Below are 21,805 nucleotides of genomic sequence, written 5' to 3'. Positions count from 1 at the left end.
GCTATCCCACCTTCCTTCTGCTTGGCCGGCTTTCCCCCTGCCTCCCTCCTTCCCACACGGCGCACCCCCGGAGGCTGGCTGGGTGCAGACCACAGGAATATGGGCGCCTGCTGCTGCCGTCAAGGCTTAGGGTGAGAGGAGAACAGGCAGGCAGACGAGCTCAGTGAAACATAACCTGTCTGCGATGAGAGGAGCCAACAGGCAGAGGGCAGGTATTTGCCGGGTGATCAATTTCAAGGAACCCCCCGCTACCCCCCTTCCTGACAGAAGCACAGGGATGGCACCGACGCTGGAGAATGGCACGCCTGTCTCTCTGCGGGGAGCACCTGAGCTCAGAGCAGACAGAAGGGGCCATGACCTTCTTCTTCACAAGGCTTCAAGTTCACAGGGGCGGGGGATTTGCCCCCTGGCCCATTCTTCGTGCTGGCACACGGGAGGTGCTCAGGACGTACATGTGAAGGAACTGAAGGGTCCAGAGTGCTTCTCAGGAGAGCTGGCGTGTTTGCCACCATGCCTGTATCCACAATCACTGCCTGACCTTTCACATCACGGTCACGGGCATGAAATACCCGCAGCGGGTTTACGGAAGCCGCGGTCCGAGCAGGAGAGGGGCCCGGGGACGGCTGCGGAGAGGATGGCACACACGCCACCTTGTCAGCCAGATACTCACACTTTCTGGTGCTGCTGCAGCAACAGGGCAGAGAGGTTACTCAGCTGGACGATCAATATTGCAAACTGCTTATTCTTCTCGTCATACCTGCAGGGAAAAGGGGCACATGGGGCACCTGCGGGTAACGCATTTGTTCTCTTTCTTTTTCTTTAAATATATTTTTATTGATTCAGAGAGGAAAGGAGAGGGGGAGAGAGAGAGAAACATCAATGATGAGAAAGAATCATTGATCGACTGCCTCCTGCACGCCCCACACTGGAGACCGAATCCGCAACCTGGGCAAGTGCCCTGACTGGGAATTGAACCGTGACCTCATGGTTCATAGGTCAATGCTCAACCACTGAGCCAGGCCGGTTGGGCTGTCCCTCTCTTAATAACCACAGACGTGGCTGCCAGCAGCTCTGGAGACTGTGGTGAGTCAGACAGCACAGGCCAGCGCTTCGCTGCTATGCAGGAGCTAACAGTCTGAATTTTTTTTTTTAAATATATTTTATTGATTTTTTTACAGAGAGGAAGGGAGAGGGATAGAGAGTTAGAAACATCCATCAGCTGCCTCCAGCACAACCCCTACTGGGGATGTGCCCGCAACCCAGGTACATGCCCTTGACCGGGATCGAACCTGGGACCCTTCAGTCCACAGGCCCACACTCTATCCACTGAGCCAAACCGGTTAGGGCTATCAGTCTGAATTTTAAAGGGAAGTCAGAAGTTTGTGTGAAATTTCCTGATATTTAAATATTGGTAATTAATTCTTATTTAAAAAAAAAAATACTGAGGCCCTGGCGGGTGTGGCTCAGTTGGCAGGGTGTCAAGACCCTGCAGAGAAAGGTTGCCAGTTTGATTCTCAGTCAGGGCACATGCCTGGGCTGCGGGCTCGATCCCCTGTAGGGGGCACCAGGGGGGCAGGGGATTGCTCCATGTTTTGCTCTCACATTGATGTTTCTCTCTCTCCCTCTCCCTTCCTCTCTCTCTAAAAATCAATAAAAAATCTGTTAAAAAGGTATTGAGAGGCCCTAGCCGGTGTGGCTCAGTTGGTTCGAGTGTCATCCCATACACCAAAAAGTGCTGGGTCCGATTCCTGGTCAGGGCACATTCCCAGGCTGTGGGCTCGATCCCCGGTTGGGCCACGTTCGGGAGGCAACCAATTAATGTTTCTCTCTCACATCAATGTTTCTCTCTCCCTTCCTCTCTCAAAAACCATTTTTTAAAAAAATGGCAAACTCTAAAAAAAAAAAAAAAAAAAAATGGAGGCCATCCCCCATCAGGAGAAAACAAGAACCACCCATCTGGGCTGCAGCCCCCAGGGGGTGACGTGGGTCCAGATGGCTGAGATGCTGCGACAAAAGCCACAGCAACGAGAGGCAGGAGGGCTCGGGCTGGGAAGGAGCGTTAGAAGAGTTGCAGTGAGTTGGGGCACATAACAAGGCCTTCAGAACCTCCTTTTTCTCCCGTAAACTGGGTGCTGGGAGGCAGGGAAAGGGCGGCCCCTTTTAAAGAGGAGGCCACACTGCCAGCAGGTCCTGCTGCTCTGCCTTCCTCCTGGGCAGCGGGCTGGGCAGATGCTGCCCAGGAGGAGGAGGCCTGTGCCGACCCTCTGTCCCCCTCCCCGTTACTCACTGTAGGGCAACCTGAACCCGGGTTGCTCCCACCGCTTCTGGCTCCTCACTGTCGAAAGCAGGGGCTTCTGACGCACCGAGTCTGGAAGGCGCACGGGAAAGAGAGGCGTGAGAATCCCTTGCAGCGACCTGGGCTCTGTCCGGGAAGGTGTGGTTGCTGCTCGAGGAGAAAAGGTTGGCAGGTCTGCTCAGCCCCCCTGCAGACCCTGCCTTCCCACCATCGCTCCAGGTCTTTCTTGAAGGGGCTCCCCTTTCTCTCGGATGTGCTCCCCTAATCTTACACCCCTTAATGGCGACCACAAAACTAGCGCTCTCCCAAATTGGAAGCGCCCCAGCCCTCGGAGGAGCTGCCCTGCCTGCATCTTTGGCTGCTGGGGGAAGGTGGGGTCACCAGGGCATGCCCTGCTGTAGGTCCGGGACGTCCCTCCCACACATCTTGGGGGCCCAAAGCCTGCGGGACCACAGTTCCCAGAGACCCAGGACTCAGGGACCCACCTCTGCACGGAAGCCTCATACACGCCACTGTCCCCGGCCACGGATTCATCCGACACGGCAGCAGAGACGCAGGCCACTTTGAGGCCACACCCCGGGGCCGTATTCACAGCTGGAGGAAGAGGTGGGAAAAGGGTGGCAAGGTGGGCTTCAGAACCAGGGCACTGTCTTTGCAACACACACTTTAGATCCATCCACCCTCTGTCCTCAGAGGGTCCTGACAAATTCCAACCACCTGTGAACGCGTCAGCCTTGCTTTGGGGTGAAGAAAGGGTAGCATCCGATTCTGTATCTGACGTCTGGGTGAAACTGCCTGGGTTCGGTTCTCAGCTCAGTGGTTGAGCATTGACCTATGAACCAGGAGGTCACATTTCGATTCCCGGTCAGGTCACATGTCCAGGTTGCAGGCTCACTCCCCAGTAGGGGGAGTGCAGGAGACAGCCAATCAGTGATTCTCTCTCATCATTGATGCTTCTCTCTCTCTCTCTCTCTCTCTCTCTCTCCCTCTCTCTCTGAAATAAAATAGATAGATAGATAGATGTGTGTATATATATATTAAAAGATACTGGGACACGGATGTCCCGTCTGTAAGCCCCGATTCCTCATCTATAAAATGGGGAGAATACTCAGCTTGTAGGGCTGTTGGGAAGACTCACTCCGACATTACAGGGAAGTTTGCGGCATAGAGACTGGTGTGGGGAAAGCGCTCTACAAAACCCATTACCACGGTCCTTACTGCGATGACACCCCCATGCCTTCCGGGTGAATCTCTACACACCTGGACCTTCGGGAAGGGCAAGGGAGGGGCGGGAAGGACGGAAGCACTGGCTCTCCCACGTGGCCTGTCCCACTCCACCCCTAGCTCAGCTCAGCTCCCTGCCCTTGATGGAGGTCCTCAAACATCTCCCGGGGTGGGGTGGGGGCAGACTGGAGAGACTGGGGGTGAGCAGGCTGGGGAAAGGGTTGTGTGGCAGGAACCTGGGAGGTGCAAGCAGCCAGCTGGGGCGGCTTTTCCAGCCTGGGGCCCACACCTGCTGCAGCCTGCAGACTTCCTGCCTCCAGACCCCCACATCTCCACCATCCGCTAAACCACTTACAGAGATTAATTTGTCTGCTGACTGAACGGCAGCCCTAATCCCTTAACCTGCTTAGCGTCTGGGCTCAGCCTGGCTTCGATCACTGTGGGGAGGTTCTGGAGGTGGCATGACGGAAACACCATCCTAAGAGGGGCTGTCTCTGGCCCACGGCCTGAAGGACGCTGTGGGGGAGGGGAGGGGAGTCACTCCTGGCACCTGGCTGGGGCCTGAGTGTGGGCTGGGGTTGAGTGTTGTTAGAGGTTCCACCTGCACCTCCTCTCCAGGGACCAACTGTCTGAAGCTGCCACCTGCTGTCGGAGGAAGCCTGCTTTTATTCCTGTTTGCGAGCACGCAGCATGACTCCCCTCCTGCTGAGGGAGCCCAGGGGTCTCTCGGCTCCTTGTCTAAGGAAACTCACGCAGCAGAGCCTCTAATTAACCAGGGAATCTGGTCTTCCCCCTTTGCTGCCACTGGCCCTCCCTTGCACACAAAGGGATCATTCTGGGCACTCCATGGCCCTCCTGCCCATTCCTGTAGCCTCAATGCTCAGATGGGTCCGGCTTCTAGTTCGCCACTCGAGGAGGCAGGAGCAGGCACCGGAGGCAGACAGAGCCGGCACCGGCCTTCACGTGGGTTCTGGGCAGGCCTGGCACCCATCCTGACACTTCCGCTTCCCAGCTGTGACAGTGACCTTGGACAAGCCATGTAACCTCACCGTGCCTCACTTCTTTCTTCTGTTTTATGGGGATTAAGCAACACCTACCTCAGAGTTGTTGTGAGGCTTAAATGAGCACATATGCATAACAGTGTCTTATATACCTGCACTCAGTAAGTCATAGCCAGGAAAGGCCAGAGCTGGAGGTGACCTTCACACCCAGGGCCAGGCGGGCACAGGGGGGCCAGAGAGCGCCGAAGTGTCCCAGGAACAAACACCCTGGGCTACTTCGCATGCTGAGAGGAGAGTGACAACAAAGACGCTGGGTTCTTGGGTCAGAGAAACACCCAGATTCCAGTCCGTGTGTGTGTGTGTGTGGCGGGGGGGGCGCTTACGGCAAGTGATGTCACCTCTCTAGACTGCTGTTTTCTCATCTGTGAAGTGGGCACAATACAAGTAACCTACTGCACCCTATAAATCACATCGCCCACCTTTGATGCACCCCGATAAATGTTAGCCGTTATGATATATTACGGGGCTTTCTCTCAATAAGTCTTAGCTGCCATCCTCAGCACTGCCTTCTGCATGGAAGATTCCAACGTGAATCTCAATCCACACCGGCATGTTCCTTCCAACCCCATGCAGAATGGGAGTCAGGTCACATTCCCAGGCTGCAAATTCTCCCATGGATCCCCACTGCAATTAGGATAAAACCCAAACCCCTTTCCACAGACCCCCAGGCCTTCTGGGACCAGACTCCCCCTGCTTCTCCAGCCCTGCTGGTGACCCCGATGCCTGGCCCCTCCTGCAGACCCCTGGCTCCGGCCTCAGAGACTTGCTCTTGCTTCCCCCAAGGCTGGCTTGTTCCCTCTGTGGAAGCCCCAGTTCAAGGCCACCTTCCTTCACAACCCAACCTGAAAGCCTCCATCACATCCCCTAGTTTCATTTCTTCCCGGTGCTTTTATTGGCCTGGTTGTACAGTAACCGCCTGGGCCTTCATTTGCCCAGACGCTTCATGGGAACAGGGTCCCGTGTGTCCTGAAAACTGTATCCCTGTGACTAACCCAGTGCCTGGCGCATGGCACCTCTGCTGAATGAGTGGATGAACCATGTGCATCCATTCGCACGGGACTGGCATTTCATTTCAGTATGTACTTAATAATAATAATTACCTGCTGAATGAATGAATCCACCACGGAAAAACCCTTAGCCCAAAACATAGAACATGGTTAAGTACACTACCTACCTACTGAATGAGTAAATAAATCGATTAACCCTATGGTATGATAATGATCATAATTATCATTGCCGTCCGTGCCCAGGCCTGAGCACAGTTCCCCCCTCCCTCCCTCCTGGAGGCTCCCTCTCCCCCGCTGTGGTTGTGTTCTCTACCTTGGCCCAACTGCTTGCTCTCCATTCCGGGTTCCTCCAGCTGGTACCTCTCCCGGCTGCCACTGCCAAGGCTCAGTTCGCAAAGAGTGGCACTCAGCTCCGGATCTTCAAACTCCAGGGGGCTCAGGAAGGCGTCTCCAGCCAGGAGGGGGTCATCGATGAGAGGGGAGCAGGGCGGGGACGGGGAGGAGAGGGAGGACCGTGGGGACAGAGAAGTCATGGACTTCGGGGTGCCGGTCAGGGAGCGCAGGGCCTGCAGGCGGCCGCCCCCCTCGGCCCTCTGGGTCTTGGCCACCTCGTCCTCGTGGATGGTGGTGATGTAGCCCGAGGGCCGGAAGCCCGTGGCCCCCTCCAGGAGCAGTAACTCCACCTTGCTCTGCAGTTCCGAGTCCAGCTGCTCGAAGGGGTCATAGTAGAGGTCAGTGAAGCTGGCGGAGGCGGAGGAGTCCAGGCTGGAGGCGGCCAGGGAGCCCCGGCTGGACGTGAGGGACCCAGGGCTGCTGCCCGAGGACAGGGACTGCATGCTGCTCGAGAGGCTGGGGGCAGGGAGAGGATGGAGGGTGAGGACACACAGAGTGGCTGGGACAGCCAGGACCTAAGCACTTAGAGTGCATGATCTCGCTGGACCCTCTTGACAGTCTCCAGGGTAGACCACGCACCCCCGTTTCACTAGAGGAAACCGATATCCCGAGAAGGCAACACAATCAGAAACTGGCAGAGCTGGGATTCGAACCCAAGCCAACTGCCTTAAAGCTCATTTCCCCCTCTGTATCTCTGTTTCCCAAACCTCTGCTGGCTGCTTTCCATTTTCATGGTATTTTCCCATATTTGAATCTAGCCCAAAATAATATGTTAATTCACATCAATTCAGTTTGTTACGCTTTAATATAGATATATGTATATATTAAAAGGAAACTTTATATCCTAAGGATAAGTGGAAATGCAGTATCACTTATCCTATATAATAAAAGCCTAATAAGCTAAGTGTCCGGTCATCCAGTCGTCGGTTCAACCAATCAAAGCGTAATATGCTAATGATATGCTAAGGCTGCTCAACCGCTCGTGATGACGTGCACTGACCACCAGGGGGCAGACACTCTGACCGGTAGGTTAGCTTGCTGCTGGGGTCTGGCTGATTGGGACTGAGTGAGACGGGCTGGACAAGCCCTCCCTTGTCCCTCCCCGGCCCTGATCGTGCACCAGTGGGGTCCCTCTTCCTGGCCTGCACCCTCTCGCAATCCGGGACCCCTCAGGGGATGTCGGAGAGCTGGTTTTGGCCTGATCCCGCTCAACGCAGGAGCCGCCCCCTGGTGGTGAGTGCACCAGAAGCCGGGCTCACGGCTGGCGAGCACAGTGGTGGTGGCGGGAGCCTCTCCTGCCTTTGCGGCAGCGCTAAGGATGTCTGACAGCTGGGAATGGGCCTAGGCCATCAGACAGACATCCCCCAAGAGCTCCCGGACTGTGAGAGGGTGCAGGCTGGGCTGAGGGATTCCCCCCCCCCCCAGTGCACGATTTCATGCACCAGGCCTCTAGTAACAAATAGAAGGCTACGGTTGAAATATCTGAGAGCCCGGCAGGAGGCAGCCAATCAATGATTTTCTCTTATCATTGATGTTTCTATCTCTCTCCCTCTCTGAAATCAATAAAAATATATATATATTTAAAAATATAAATATATATATATATATATCTGAGAAAAACAAATGCTGTGAAATTCCAGCGACATCCAGTTGCCCACCAAGGCACCAAGGCCCCGGCCTGAGGTCTGCGCTCCATGTTGTGCGGGAGGGACGCCTGCACCTGGCCAGCCCCCGGACAGCACGGTCCTCACTGCCCACCGCTCACCTTTTCAGCTGGGAGTGCAGAGCGGCCACCTGCCGGGTGGCTTCCTCCAGTTCTCTCACCAGCTGGTTCCTCTGACTGTTTAACTTTAACCTGAAGGGAGAGAGGGCATGAGGGGGAGCCCCGAGGAATGTGTCCCTGAAAGAGGAATCACAGGCATGTACCCGTGGAGGTGGACACACTGACACGCAAGAACCTTCTGGAAGCATTTCCCTGTGATGTTTGGGGAGATGTGAGCTCCCCATATAATCCAATAGCAACGGCTTGTATCATCAGCCACAACATACCAAGTGCTGTGCTAGGAAACTTACGACATTGTTTTAATTCATTTGCATAATACCCTACGAGGTAAGAATGGCTTTTACCACTTTACATATGAAGTTGTTCTTAGGTCCAATAATTTACTTAAAGCTACAGAATTAGGGTTCTACCCAACGTTACCTCCCTCCATTTCCATGGAAAAATCTAACCACACTCTCCCTCCACCAGCATCCCAGGCCTTCAACACAGGCCCTGCATGAAGACCAGAGCTGGCTCTAGACACCTGAGCAGTGGTCAGGGATGGGTGGGGACTATTAATGGTCAACGGAACCTGTGAAATTCCAGAAAAGACCACTGGAGCAGCAGGCAGAGAGGCCTTGGCATGGTCCTTGGACACCCATCCTGGCACTGTTCTTCCAGAATCCTGCCCGGGGCAGGGCAGGCAGCAGGCGGGCACATGGAGACCGAAATGAACAGAATCCTTGACTCTCCACAGAATGAACATGGCTGAACCCCTGACCCTCCCTAAGAGCAAAGCCCTGGAAGGAAGAGGTCAAAGAGCCGCTGGGGCCCCCATTTCTACCTCTGTGTTCCTCTTCTCTGGGAGAAAACCACGGAGGCATGCTATAGGAGTAAAAGCAGGTCCCCACTGAAGCCCCAACAGGATGCTGGGGGCCAGGAGTCAGGTGGCCTTGACTTCCTGAGCACAGGGTGTAGCCGTCGGCGGCAACACGCAGGCGCCGAGGCCTCCTCCCAGAGGCGCTGGGCTGCGCCGGCCAGATGGCATTTGTGTGTGATGCCAGGCACATGCTGGGAGGCCAAGAACACATCAAGCATCGAAGGCAGAGGATGCAGAAGGTGCACAAGCTGAGCTTAGCACCTGGGGTGCTGGTTAAAAATGCAAGAGCCTGGGCTGCATCCCAGGCCTGGGGAACCGGTCCCTGGGGTGCAGCCAGGGAGCCCACACTCTAACAAGCACCCTGCATGAATGCACAGCCGCTCTAAGAAGTGGTGGGAGGCCCTACGGGAGGGGAGGGGTTAGGACGAGTGGTGTCGGGATGTCTGTCATTCTGACTGATTTGTGACGGGGGTTTGGCAGGCCCTGTGGTGTGGCTTAACTATTCCTGTCCTCAAAGGCATCTTGAATGGAAAGGCTATTATTGTGTGAAGATGAGACTCATAATACTCCCATTTCCAGACACAGGAGAGAGAGAGAGAGAGAGAGAGAGAGAAAAAGAGAGAGAGAGAGAGAGAGAGAGAGAGAAAAAGAGAGAGAGAGAAAGAGAGAGAGAGAGAGAGAGAGAGAGAGAGAGAGAGAGAGAGAGAGAGAGAGAGAGAGAGGAACATGGGATCCAGAAAGAGACCTAAGGAGCAGGAGTCAGAGGGATGGACACAGACAGACAAACGTGGTCCGGAAGCAAACAGCTGTAGATGCGAAGACTGTTGAGTCAGCTTTCTCCTCTCGCCTGTAGAGGCTCACAGCTTTCAGCCTGTCCCTACCCTTCCCCAGGGTCTCCCCTCCTCCTGCCCACATGCTCCTGGCTGCCCTCTGCATGTCCCCCAGAGGGCCCTGCCCTGGGGGACCTTCAAGTCACCCGCTCGGCAGCTGCTGCGGAGTGGAGATCCTGGCTTCCCCGGACTGGCTGTGTGAACTCACAGCTCCAGGGAAGCCACCCAGGGGCGAAGGCAATAATAAAAGACCTTCTACATGGGCAGCAGCCTAAAGCAAGCATGGGCTCCGGAGCCAGTGGGCCTGGGATCTACGCACAGCTCTGCCATTCAGGGATGTTGGGGGAGCCTCAGTTTCCTCATCTATAAAACGGAGATCAACCTCAGGGTTGCCAGGAGGTTTAAATGAATGACTGTATGACAGGTAATGGACACAATGAATGAATGAATGAATGCATGAATGAATGAATGCATAAATGAGAAGCTGGGGATGACGGGACCTCCTGTGGGTGCGAGGTTGTGCTCTGTGCAGTGTGGGCGTGCATATTGGTGTGACCATGAAGGAACTAAAGTTTGTGACAAGGTTGAAAGCAAAGATTGTAAACCAGTGGCTTGCAGATTAAGTCAGGCCCATAGGAAGCTGATTTAGCCTTCACAGTATTTTTTTTAAAAAGTTTGGATTTGCCCAGCCAGTGTGACTCAGCAGTTGAGCACTGTCCTATGAACCAGGAGGTCACGGTTTGATTCCCAGTCAGGTCAGGGCACATGCCCAGGTTGTGGGTTCGATCCCTGGTGCGGGGTGTGCAGGAGGCAGCCGATCAATGATTCTCTCTCATCATTGATGTTTCTCTCTCCCTCCCTCTCTGAAGTCAATAAAATATATTTTAAAAAAAACAAAACACTTTTGGATTAGTTGTCAATATTAAAAAGAAAAAAATCCTAACACTTTCCTTGAAACACGGGGACCTCTGGTCGCCCCAGGACGGGCAGTGAGGGAAGGGCCCCACACCCCGCCCGCCTCCCCCACCCCTCCCACCCCCGCCCCACCTCTCGGTCAGCGCCTTGCTCTGGGTGTCCCGGGCTGCCTGCAGGTCCTTCTCCAGCCGCTTGCGGGCCATCTCCAGCTGCTCCACCTCGCCCTGCGTCCACTTCCGGGGGCTGATGAAGCGCATCTCCTTCAGCAGCTCCTCCTTCTCGCTGATCAGGATCAGCCGGTCCCTCTCCGAGTCCAGCACTCCAGGCCAGGCCTCACTGTCCAGCTTGGCCAGCTGGATCTTCAGGTTGGCGATCCTGCGGGCCGAGAAGGGGGGCATGACTGGTGTGCCCGTGGTATTGCGGGAGCAGGGTAACAGATGGCACGTCCAAGGTTGTGAGGTCCAAGGAGCCGTGACATCCTCCGAGCAGCCTGACAGTTCCTGACTTCGTTTTGCTCAGCATGTCGACTCCAGGAACATATTTTTATCTAGGAGACCCAGGCAGTGCCTGACAAGTGCCAACAATGAACAGGCGCTGCAGGGATGGGGTAGAGGCATAAACAAGGCAATGTCCTTGCCGGGGGGTGGGGGGGTGGGGGGTGGGGGATGGGGGGGGGGGGGGCCACCAGCCTGGCAGAAAGGAATCGAGAGCTGGGTTCATCACCAGGCAACAGCCTCTTACCACTAGCTATGTGACCTTGGACAAGTCATAATCTCTCTAAAGACAGCAACCATTCCTCATGAGTTGTGGTTGAAGGCTTTGTGACACATCCATAAACTCTCAGAGTGCGCTACTTGGCACATAGTAGGTGATCAATAAATCTTCCCGCTGCCTCTGTTGTTGGTACCTGGTTTGACCATTTATCAGGTACATGGCATTGGGCAAACTCCCTGAGCCTTGCTCACTCCCCAGCCAAGTGTCTCAGTAGGCACAGATTCTTAGAGTTAATTAATTTAAATTCCATATTCACATGTAAAGATAACAATTATCATTCAGAATTATTGTGAAACTGAGCCATTATGTATTTATTATATCATGTTTAATGTATGCACCTGTTTGGTAGATAACAGGTGCTAAACCAATGGCAGTCACGGGCCCCCTACAACCTTAGCTGAGACTACAACTGCTAACCAGTGGGTGTGGTGGCAGCGCCGTGTGAGCAACCGTGGACCTGGGGCCTGAGGCCTGGAGCTGGGGTTTGGCTCTGGCCTTCTTTTTTTTTTTTTTTAATATATCTTTATTAATTTCAGAGAGGAAGGGAGAGGGAGAGAGAGAGAAAGAAACATCAATAATGAGAATCATTGATTGGCTGCCTTCTGCACATCCCCTACTGGGGATCGAGCCCGCAGCCTGGGCATATGCCCTTGGCCGGAATCGAACCTGGGACCCTTCAGTCCGCAGGCCGACGCTCTATCCACTGAGCCAAACTGGCTATGGCGGCTCTGGCCTTCTTGATGAAAGGTAATTTTTGTTAAGAAGTCATTTTGGCATCACGAGCTTCTAGCACTTTCCCTGGTATACAGCAGGTACTTAATAACATTAAGGAAGGAGTTGGGAGCCCTGTCCCTTAACTTCTTTGAGACTCAGAATCCTGTGCCTACGAGGTGGGTTCTGAGGACCAAGTGAGAACATGCCATTCAGGGCTCTTTATACACTACCAAATGCTTGCCGATATTAGGTCTGATTATCATTGGACCAAATTAAGATTCACAGTATAATTAAGAGCACTGATACACGTATCTAAAGGCAGCCATGTGATCCTTTAGGATTTAGCCTTTGCAAAGTGCTTTTAGCTACCATGTCCTAGCCTCTCCCGGTCCCCAAAGGGTAGGTGAGACCTGGTGGTCACCCTGTTGGACACATGTCCAGAGAGGCTCACCTACGACTGAAAGTCACAGCATGACTTTGACCTGTTCAGAGCCCATGCCTCTGGACTCCCAGTTTGATCATATCTGCAGACAATGTGGCCCAACTCTCAGTTCATCAAAACAAGGCGGGAGACAAGATGTCTGTGCCGTATAGTGAAAATTCCAGAGAGAGATACTTCTCGGTTTGCCCACTCCCCAGCCAAGTGTCTCAGCACGCATGGATTCTTAGAGCTAATTAATTTAAATTCCATATTCACCTCTACAGCAATCCGTCAAGGGGATAACGCCCTCGCTGCTGTTCTCCAGCTGCTCTGAGGACAGTGGAATGGCCAGGTCTGGCAGCAGCCCGATTGCCCCTAACTGCCCTCCCTTGCCGGCCTGGTCACCCCTAACTGGGGTCAACCGCGAGTGGGACATTGGAGGGGTGATAGATGCTTTCTTGAATGTCCTTTCTAGTGGCTCTTTCTCTCCGCCTGTGCTCCTCAAACTTCAGGCCCTGCATCCTTTGGAGAATATACAAGACTCACTGCCCAGAAATGCACAGGCGACCAAGCGTGGCATACAATGACCTGACCTTGCACTATAACCTCCCCCTGGCCTCCATCCCTCAGGCCTTGCAGCCTTGATTTCCCCCTCGGCAGACTCAGTCCCTTACTCCTCCTGCACAAGAGCTTCGGGCGGAGGGGAGGCAGGAAGCTGGATAAAGGCAGATGAGGCAGGATGTGATGAGAAGTTGTGATAGGACTTCTCTCTGTGATAAGAAGTTGAATGGCTCAATCCCAGAGGGAAGATTCCAATCTTAGTCTTTCCAGAACTGATGACCTAAGACAGGCATCACCACAGGCTGGAAGACACCCAGGGGTTAGACAGTCCCCTTCAGAGGGCAAAAGAAGTGGCCGTCCAAACGCGGAAGTCCTATTGTTTATGGGACCTCTAGGGGGAGCTGAAATAATGCACAGGCAGTATGTTTTCCCTACCTGACCAGTATCCCCCCCGTCTCCCTCTTTTGGTCACAATTCTCAAAATTTTCTTGGGAAAGTCACTCCTCCCATATTTTCAAGTTGTTTGGTTCCCACAAAGCTGACATCAACCTCCCTCCAAGAAATGGGCACATTACCCATGCCTAGGCCTTCAGATGATTCTAATTCTCCCCACCCTACAAAAATGATGGTTTCACCCAGAAAAGCCAGGGCGTCTCAGACCCCAAACTTATTACAACTTTTGGGAAAGGTGGGTGCTCTCTCTTTCCACTGGGGTTGCTAACCTGGTAGTAGGTAAGCCTAGAAATGCTGCAGCTCAACCCAAAGGCAGGCAGGCAGGCAGGATGGAGAAAAGAAGAGAGACTGAGTCTTTATAACGTCAGTTGAGTCCCTGGATACAGCTGTGCCTGAAGCTGGCTTACCCCAGGACTTGAGTTCATTAAGCCAACAAATTCCCTTTATTTTATTCCCTCTAGTTTCTGTCGAATTTCTGCCTTGCAGCAGAGGGTTCTGCTGCTCCCAGGGAGTTCACAGAGGCCAGAGCCGGGCACTGCCACACTCTACCTGGACTGGCTTGGAAGGTCTCTGGCCAGGCAATTTAGTCTAAGGATAAATGGATGCATATGCCTGGCTTCATTCACCTACACAATGTCCTGTGGGTTACTTCCTAGTAAGGCTGGCTCAGTGCATAGAAAGATGGACTTGAGGCCAGACTGTCCAGGGTTCCAATTCTGACTTCACCACGTTGAAGAATCATTAAATATCTTGTATCTTACCTTTCTCTTCTCTAGCATGGAGAGAATATAAGCTAGCCTACATGTTGCTTTTAATATTAAATGAGATAATGCATATGTGAATGTTTTGTTTTTTTTAATTTATTTTTTAAATTGTTATTATTTTTTACATGTGAATGTTTTAGTACAATGTCTGACTCTAACAGATGCTCTCAATATGTCATCTCAGAGTATTATTTTATTTGTGTGCCCTAGCTGGTTTGGCTCAGTGGATAGAGCATCAGCCTGCGGACCAAAGGGTCCCAGGTTCGATTCCGGTCAAGGGCACATACCTTGGTTACAGGTTCCTCCCTGGCCCGGGTGCTGGTTGGGGCTCGTGCAGGAGGCAACCAATCAATGTGTTTCTCTCACATCGATGTTTCTCTCTGTCTTTCCCTCTCTCTTCCACTCTCTCTAAAAATTAATGGAAAAATAACCTTGGGTGAGGATTAACAAACAAACAAAAAAATTTTTTTTTATTTGTGGCAGTGAAACTCAACCGCTTGGGGTTCTGTGAAGCCACAGAACCTCTCTAGTCACCAGGGACCCCGCGGTTTATAAGCACAGCTTGCTCCCAGGGGTAGGATCCACAGTCCTTTTAGCCTGTTGCTAAAACCCCAGTTGTGTTCCTTCAAACCAAACTGCGCAGAGGATCACTGGAGAACCCTGACGACAGACACCGAGGCCAGCAGGTGAAAAGATAAGTAGGCTCTGAGGTTTCCCAGACGTGGGTTCAAAGCATAGCTCCACCCTTTACCCAGCTCAGTGTCTGTGGGTCAGTCATTTCCTCTCTGAGTTTCAGAGAGGATTCCGACATGATGATTATAACACCTATCTTCATAATCTCTGTAGGATTCAGCAAGACGAGGCGTGTAAAACGGAGGCAAGAGTGGACCCTCGGCAACAGTAATTCTATTGTTAGGACCCTCCAGCCCCCGATTACCTCCTCTTAGCCTCTTCGTATCGAAGGCGCAATCGGACCTTCTCCGCCAACTGATTGTGGCTGCTGGTGCCGAACTGGAGGGAAGAACAGAGTCCGGATGGTTACGTGGCTGCTGTGGCCAGTGCCCAGTGGCGTTTCAGGAGCTCAGGAAATATGGGAGGCTTTCGTGGGACGTAGCTAAGAATAGCCCCCAATTACTGAGCTGGTTGTGCGCATTGCATCGCATCGCAAGGAAGCTAGTTAGGTGGCAAAAACGCTTTCCTTCCTGCAGGCCGTGGGAAGAGCCCCAAACGCAGACATCAGTCACGCCTAGAAGAGAAGCTGAGGGCCCAGAATATCATCTCGCAGCCGCAAATGGCTTGGAGCCCATTCAAGCCACAGAAGCACGGAGGACAGCTGGTCAGAAGGAAACAGGGACAGCCAATACACAGGAAAAGCCATTCTGGGGGCACTGGGGAGGAGGCTGACCGAAAACTGAGGAGGCTGCAGTCAGGACTGAAACACTGGGTGAGCAAGGAGACGGTTCTAGAACCGGAAGGAGGCACACAGCTCGTTCTCAAATATTTCGGCCCACAGGTGGCAGGTAGCTGGACACATGGGTGGGGGGGGAGGAGAGGGGAAAGCCTGTTTGCTGTCGAGAGCGGCAAGAAGCTCTAAGGCTCACCCAATCAGACGTGGATAGAGCTTCTCATCACAAGTGGGAACACAGCTATAGAAATCAGATAGGAAGAGCATTTTAGCCACAGAGGCTGGGCGGCGGGTTCGTTCAATGTCACCTGCTCTAGGACACAAAAGCGCCCCCAAGCCACGGATTGCCTGCTCTTGCTTTCATGAGCTACGTCTGGACAGAGCTGGCACCATTCACCGTGGCGACCGGACTGAGCTTGGGAACTGGGAGTCAGCAGCAGTCTGCAAGCTGCACGCACTGGTTTAGGACCAATGGGAGGAGAATGCCCCGTTTTCCAGCCGGTGAGAGAAACACAGAATAGTGCTGCAGAACAGTATGAAGGGAAGGCCCTTGGCTCTTCCAAAACACTTTCTGTGCAGCGTCGAGACACAAGCACGTGGCCCAGTGACACCGAGGATGCGGAGTCAGTGCCGGCTTTTCCTCAGACCACCATCTGCTGTCACGCTGGGACCAGGAGCTCTGCAAAACGGAGCTCCAGCCCGGGCTGGTGTAGCTCAGTGGTTAGAGTGTCGGCCTGTGCACTGAAAGATCACAGGTTCAATTCCCAGTCAAGGGCACGTACCTTAGGTTGCAGGTTTGATCCTGGCCCCCCAGGTCTGGGCACGTGCAGGAGGCAGCCAGTTGATGTGTCATTGATGTTTCTCTCTCTCTCTCTCTCTTCTCTCTCTCTCTCTCTCTCTCCCCCCCCTCCTCCGCCCTCCCTTCCACTCTCTCTAACAATCAATGAGAAAAATATCCTCCGGTGAAAATTAACAAGAGAGAGAGAGAGACAGAGAGAGACAGAGAGAGAGAGAGCAGCCAGCCCCATCGAGAGCCACCAGCCGCTCCCCAGGTGAGTCACGAGAAGGTGGCCATCCTCTCAGCAGTCTCCTGGGGGCGGTCCCTCACGAGGCCCCCAGCAACAGGCACTGCTACTCACACTCCCCGAGATGTCCGTCTGGGAGCTCATGTCCAGGTACTGCTTCGGCAGCGGGAAAGCCGAACTCTCCAGAGAGCTGCTGCTGGACCACAGGTCAGAGTGGGACCCTCTGTCGGTCCGGAAGCCGTCCTTCAGCATCGCGAGGCTCTGAACGGGGAGGACAGGGTCAGCGACACCCCTTCCCGGGAGGGAGCGCTGTGTCTGTCACTCTCCATGTGCCTTGCTTGCCACCTCTGGTAATTCAGTAGGAACCCAGGCTCACCCACACCTCCTACTTATCTGTGAAGAGCCAGCAGCAAGTGGGTACTGGCTAGGTGCCAGGCACTGTGCCCAGCCCCTTCCATGGGAGAGACTGGTGTGGACGCTGGCTCTGGAGCCACACTGCCTGAGATCCCCTGGCTGTGTGATCTGAGCTGGCTGATGAACCTCTCTGCGCCTCAATGTCTTCTCCTGCAAAATGGGAGTAATCACAGATCCCATCTCATAGGGCTATCGTGCTGACTGAATGAGGCGAGCAAAGTGCTAGCCCAGTCCATACTCAGGAACTGTCAGCTTTACCGCGATCGTATTTAATCCTGACCACAGCCCTGCCAGGAATGACCCAGGATTTATCCCCACTCTACCCACAAGGGAGCTGTTACATGGAGAAGCCGACAGCCAGGGTTCCCTGGTCCATCTGACTTAAGCCTCGGTGCTCTGAACTGCCTGGCATAGGAAGGTGCCCAGGAGACATGGAGATGGAGCCCACGGCATGGGCACTTCGGTACCTTAATGAGATCTTGCTTTTCCTTTTCTCCGCAGGTGATGGCCTTTTTGATGGCTTTCGTTTCTCTCAAGACAGCCTGAGCTTCATCCAGTTTGTAGCTGCCCTGAGCGTCAGACATTTTCTGGTCGATTCTAGGAGACAATCAACGGGAAAGGTCGAAGATGGGGTGAGAAACAGGGTGTCCCCAGGGGAAAAGCACAGACCACTGAGCTTCGTTCTCACAAGAATTTTCCTCTCTCTGTCCTGCCTACGGAATAAGGCACCGAAGGACCATGTTCAATTGCAAATGTCCCTAGTGTGGGGCTGTAGAAGCAAGACCACTCTTGAAGTCAAGGTTCCTCTAAGTGTCAGCTCTTACAGGAAGCCTTCCCGGATTACCTCCCTGGGTCCTCCAGGCTGGGCCAGGTGTTCCCAGAGCACACTGCACCTAGCTGCAACACTGCATTCAGTACGCTGTGTTATAATGAACCTTTTGCACTCGGATGTCAAGTGTGACTCGACACGGTTAGCATTAGAATAAAGGAATCGAGAAAAAAGCAAGCGAGTGCAAAGGGTTAATAATTTGTGGGATCGTGTCCTTGACTCTGGCAGGCTTGAATGTTTGAGTAGCTTTAGTGTCTGGCATAGACCAGTCCTTTAATCCAGGTATCTCAACCTCAGAACTCTTTTTTTTTTTTTTTTTTTAAACCTCAGAACTCCTGATAGTTGAGGCCGGATCATTCCTTTTTGTAGGGGGATGTCCTATGTTTGATGCCATCCCTGGCCTCTGCCCACTGGATGCCAGTAGCATCTTGACCTTGGGCATGGCCCTCAGCCACCAGGAGCCTGTTTCCTCCTCTAAAAAAAGCTGGGTAATGTCACCTGCCCAGCCATGTCACAGAGCAGTGAGGAATATCAAGGGGGATAAAGGATGGAAAATGGGTGGTGAACAGGGAGTCTGCAAGCTGTAGACAACTGTAAGGGATTAAAATACTTCTCGCCTGGAGCGCTCGCCGGCTTATCTAGGTCCTATATACAGGTTCACTGTGATGGGGGGAAAATAAAAAAGTGAAGGGTCACGATGTTTTCGGAAGGTCAGACCACACCAGAGATGGCCTGGGTCCCAGCCCCCAGGGAAGGAGGCTGGGGTGATGACAAGGTCCAGGGGGCACAGAGTTTTAACTGCGTCACACTTTTGCCAAAGGCGAGGCTCAAGGCTTCGATCCAGGGTGGAGAAAAAGCAACTTGACAGTGGAGGGAACACCACAAGCCCATTATTCAAGTAGAAACTGCGCAGGGGCATTCCTTTCTGTGTCCACCTAGACGCCAACCTGTCCTGAGCTAAAAATAACCTGAGTGAGGAATCAGGACCCGGAGCAGGTTTCCATCCCGGTCTCATCGTCTGTGTCTCTGGGCAGGAGAGAAAGAGAGAAGGAGAGAGGGAGGGACCGCGGTCTGGTCTCAGCAGCACAGCCCTCCTGCTCCCTGTCCGTTATTTCAGCTCCTCAGAAAGAAAACAAAGCCCCGTTTGTGTCTCCCACTAAAAATAGCCCGTCTATTCCTTTCGAGGACTCGGGCCTGCGCAAGCCTGCCAGGTCACGCGAACTCGGGTACCTGAAATCTGGTCTCAGATTTAGTTTGAGAAATTGGTCTAAAGGGAGCTTTCCGCAGCGGAGGCCGCCCAAGATGCTCCGAGGAGAGGAGGGTCCCGGGAGCGAGTGTCCGGGCCTGAGGCGCTCCTGCCCCCAAAGGGGGGGTGGTGAGGGGAGACACCGTTTATCTGGGCACATCCAGGGCTGGGGGCTCGGGGAGGGGCTGTGCCGGCTGGCCTCTGCCGGCAGGGAGGATGGCTGTGAATCCCCAGCAGGCGAGACAGAAGCGGTCTGTCTCTGCCCCTCGCTCCGCGCACAGCCTCTACCTGATTTCTCTCAGGGGCCTTAGCAACCCGGGCTCTGGAATTTGGCTCCGAGAGCAGCTCAGAGAGGAACTCTTTTGGGGTTGGGGTGGGGGGGAGGGGAACAAAGGGTCACCATTATGAACACAGTGAATGAATCTTTTTTTTAGGAAAAAGAAAAGTTGTGTGGTTAGGGGGAGGAGGGGGTGCGAGGGGTGTGTGTGTTTTAGGATTTCCAAATTGCGCAGCTGTCCTTTCTCTCAGCACCGCAGTCACGGGAGCCCGGTGGCCACGGCACAGCCATAGACAGAGAAGCGGGCAAAGGCTCCGACCGAAGCCACCTCCTCTCCGTCCTGTCCAGGCAGCTCTCACCCGGGCAGGGCGGCCTTGGGGACATGCAGAGAGACACCACGCTGCCCTGCTCCCACGGGGGCGGCGTGCCAAGCCCCCACTCTTTCTTATTCACACGGTCTCGAGGCAGCGGGCAGTCCCCATGCCTAGCTTTCGTCTTGATGTTCATTCTCCCCTAAGAGGTACCCTCCAGTCCCCATCAACCTTTTCTTTTGAAAATGGGTTGGTGACAATGAATTGAAGAAATGGTAAGTTTCACTGTCCCCCATGGAATGCAGAGAGAGAAGGGTAGGAGGAAGTGACTATATTATCCCCTATGAAGGGGCTTACGTTTTCTGGATGGGGAGGGGGTTACCTGGGATGATGCCAGGAAGGGACGTATTAGGACATGAGCTTCAGAATCCAATAGTAGTGGGTTCTAACCCCTGCTCTGACGCTTACCAGTTTGGAGGCCTTGGGTATATTTTCAACACTGCCCTCCCCCCCCCCCCCCCCCGACCCGTGCCACTTGCCCGGCCCAGTGCCTCATCTATAAAGTAGGCAGAACAAAAACCTCTCTTTAGGCCTAAAGTCAATGGAAGGAGGAGAATGAGGCACAGTGATAATCCTGGAATAGCCTCCAGTTCATCCGAGTTCCTTCCCAAGTTCAAGCAGGCGACTCACTAGCGGTCACCCACCCCCCCTTACACTCACTGGGCCGCCCCTGGGTGCCAGGCACTGTCACGCATTTGGTGTGAATTTTCCAATTCAATCTTTACAGTTAACAGAGGGATGATGTCACTTTCCCAAGTTCCCAGGGAACTGGGATTTGAACCCAGGCCGCCACCTTTTGAGGCTGCATTCCTAACCCTCTGAGCCAAGGTGTGCATTAAGGCAGATGTTCCTGGCACGGAACACGGGCAGCTGGCTTCCGGCAGGAGCGTGGGCAGCCGGAGCTGCGCTGGAGTCTTATCTGGGCTGATATCAAACATCAGGAGGGCGGAGGGAGAGGGGAAAAAAATAGGAGGCTTGTCTTTGGGGTTTCAGCTCAGCTTACCAAACGACAAGAATTTTCAATGCTGCGACAGGGTGACAAAGTGGTAAAACAGGTTTGTGGTGGCTCGGAGAACAATGGGAAGGGTTCTCACCAGAAGCTCCTGAGGACTGCCGGAGGGGGAGGGGGAGAGGGGGAGGCGGGCGGGCACCTGTGCTATGAGTCCCTAAGGCATGTGCTCAGAAGCTGCCCCACTGCTAAGTGGAGGCCTGAGGAGGGCTCCTTGCCCTGTAGGTCAAAAACAGGCATTTTCTAAGCTCACATCACTGTCCTCAACAGTCCGTGGCACTACTGAAGATTGCCAAGAAGCATGAAGCAAAGTCACTTCCTTTTTGTTGTTGTTGTTAATCCTTACCCGAGGATATTTCTCCCATTGATTTTGAGAGACAGTGGAGGGGAGAGAGAGAGAAAGAGAGACATCAATTGGTTGCCTCCTGCATGAGCCCTGGCCAGGTCCGGGGATCAAGCTTGCAATTGAGGTACATGCCCTTGACCGGAATCAAACCCATGATCCTTCATTCTGAGGGCCGATGCTTTAACCACTGAGCTAAACCAGCTAGGGCAAGGTCCCTTATCGCAAAGAGATTAGAATCTGGTTTGAGAGATAGGATTGGCATACATAGATATTCATATATAAATAGCATATCTACATAAGCACTTACTAGTATATAGAAAACCAGAATTTATAATATAAAAAAAATGTCTTGTGTACAACCTTTAATACAAAGCCATACTTTCTAATACCTTGTGTTGGGGGGGAAGGTTCATGGTGAGTCACCCCAGGCAGTGGGGGCTTGGCGCGCGGGGGGAGGGGGAGGAGGGAGATGTTAATAAGACCAGCAGGTCCCTCAGCTGGTGGTCATAGTTCCCTCCACTCATAGGACTTGGAGGTAGATATCCAAGGCCTGGGGCTCTGGCCACAGAAAGATGGGAGTGGACTTGAGGTTCAGAGGATGAATCAGGGAGAGAGCAAGTGACCACAGACGCCACTGTCTGGACAGATGTGACTTTCCTGGATTCTGAGTGAGAGGTCAGTGAGAACAGAGAAAACTACTGAATGTCCTCCCTGGAGCTTCCAAGAGAGCTAGCAGGCTCCTTTAGGATGACGGCCCGAGAGCCCATCAGAGATGCTGGGCGTGCCCAATGCCTCAGCCTGGGTTACACGCGTGGTTAATAATAGCAG

General features: G+C 53.5%; 1 protein-coding gene across 1 annotated transcript in view; it reads right to left on the bottom strand.

Moving 5' to 3' along the window:
• The window catches only part of WWC1 (WW and C2 domain containing 1), a 123,703-nt gene that overhangs the window by 25,342 nt on the left and 76,556 nt on the right, over positions 1-21,805 (bottom strand). Inside the window, exons 6-14 of the mRNA XM_008147638.3 lie at positions 17,367-17,496; positions 16,600-16,746; positions 14,993-15,066; positions 10,501-10,743; positions 7,747-7,836; positions 5,902-6,437; positions 2,782-2,890; positions 2,288-2,368; positions 671-757 (exon numbers count right to left, since the gene is read on the bottom strand). Coding sequence (XP_008145860.2) covers positions 671-757; positions 2,288-2,368; positions 2,782-2,890; positions 5,902-6,437; positions 7,747-7,836; positions 10,501-10,743; positions 14,993-15,066; positions 16,600-16,746; positions 17,367-17,496 — 1,497 coding nt within the window. The remainder of the gene's footprint in view (positions 1-670; positions 758-2,287; positions 2,369-2,781; positions 2,891-5,901; positions 6,438-7,746; positions 7,837-10,500; positions 10,744-14,992; positions 15,067-16,599; positions 16,747-17,366; positions 17,497-21,805) is intronic.

This window comes from Eptesicus fuscus, chromosome 6, assembly GCF_027574615.1.
Source record: "Eptesicus fuscus isolate TK198812 chromosome 6, DD_ASM_mEF_20220401, whole genome shotgun sequence".
Lineage (NCBI taxonomy): Eukaryota > Metazoa > Chordata > Mammalia > Chiroptera > Vespertilionidae > Eptesicus > Eptesicus fuscus.
This window is presented reverse-complemented; position numbering and strand designations above follow the sequence as displayed.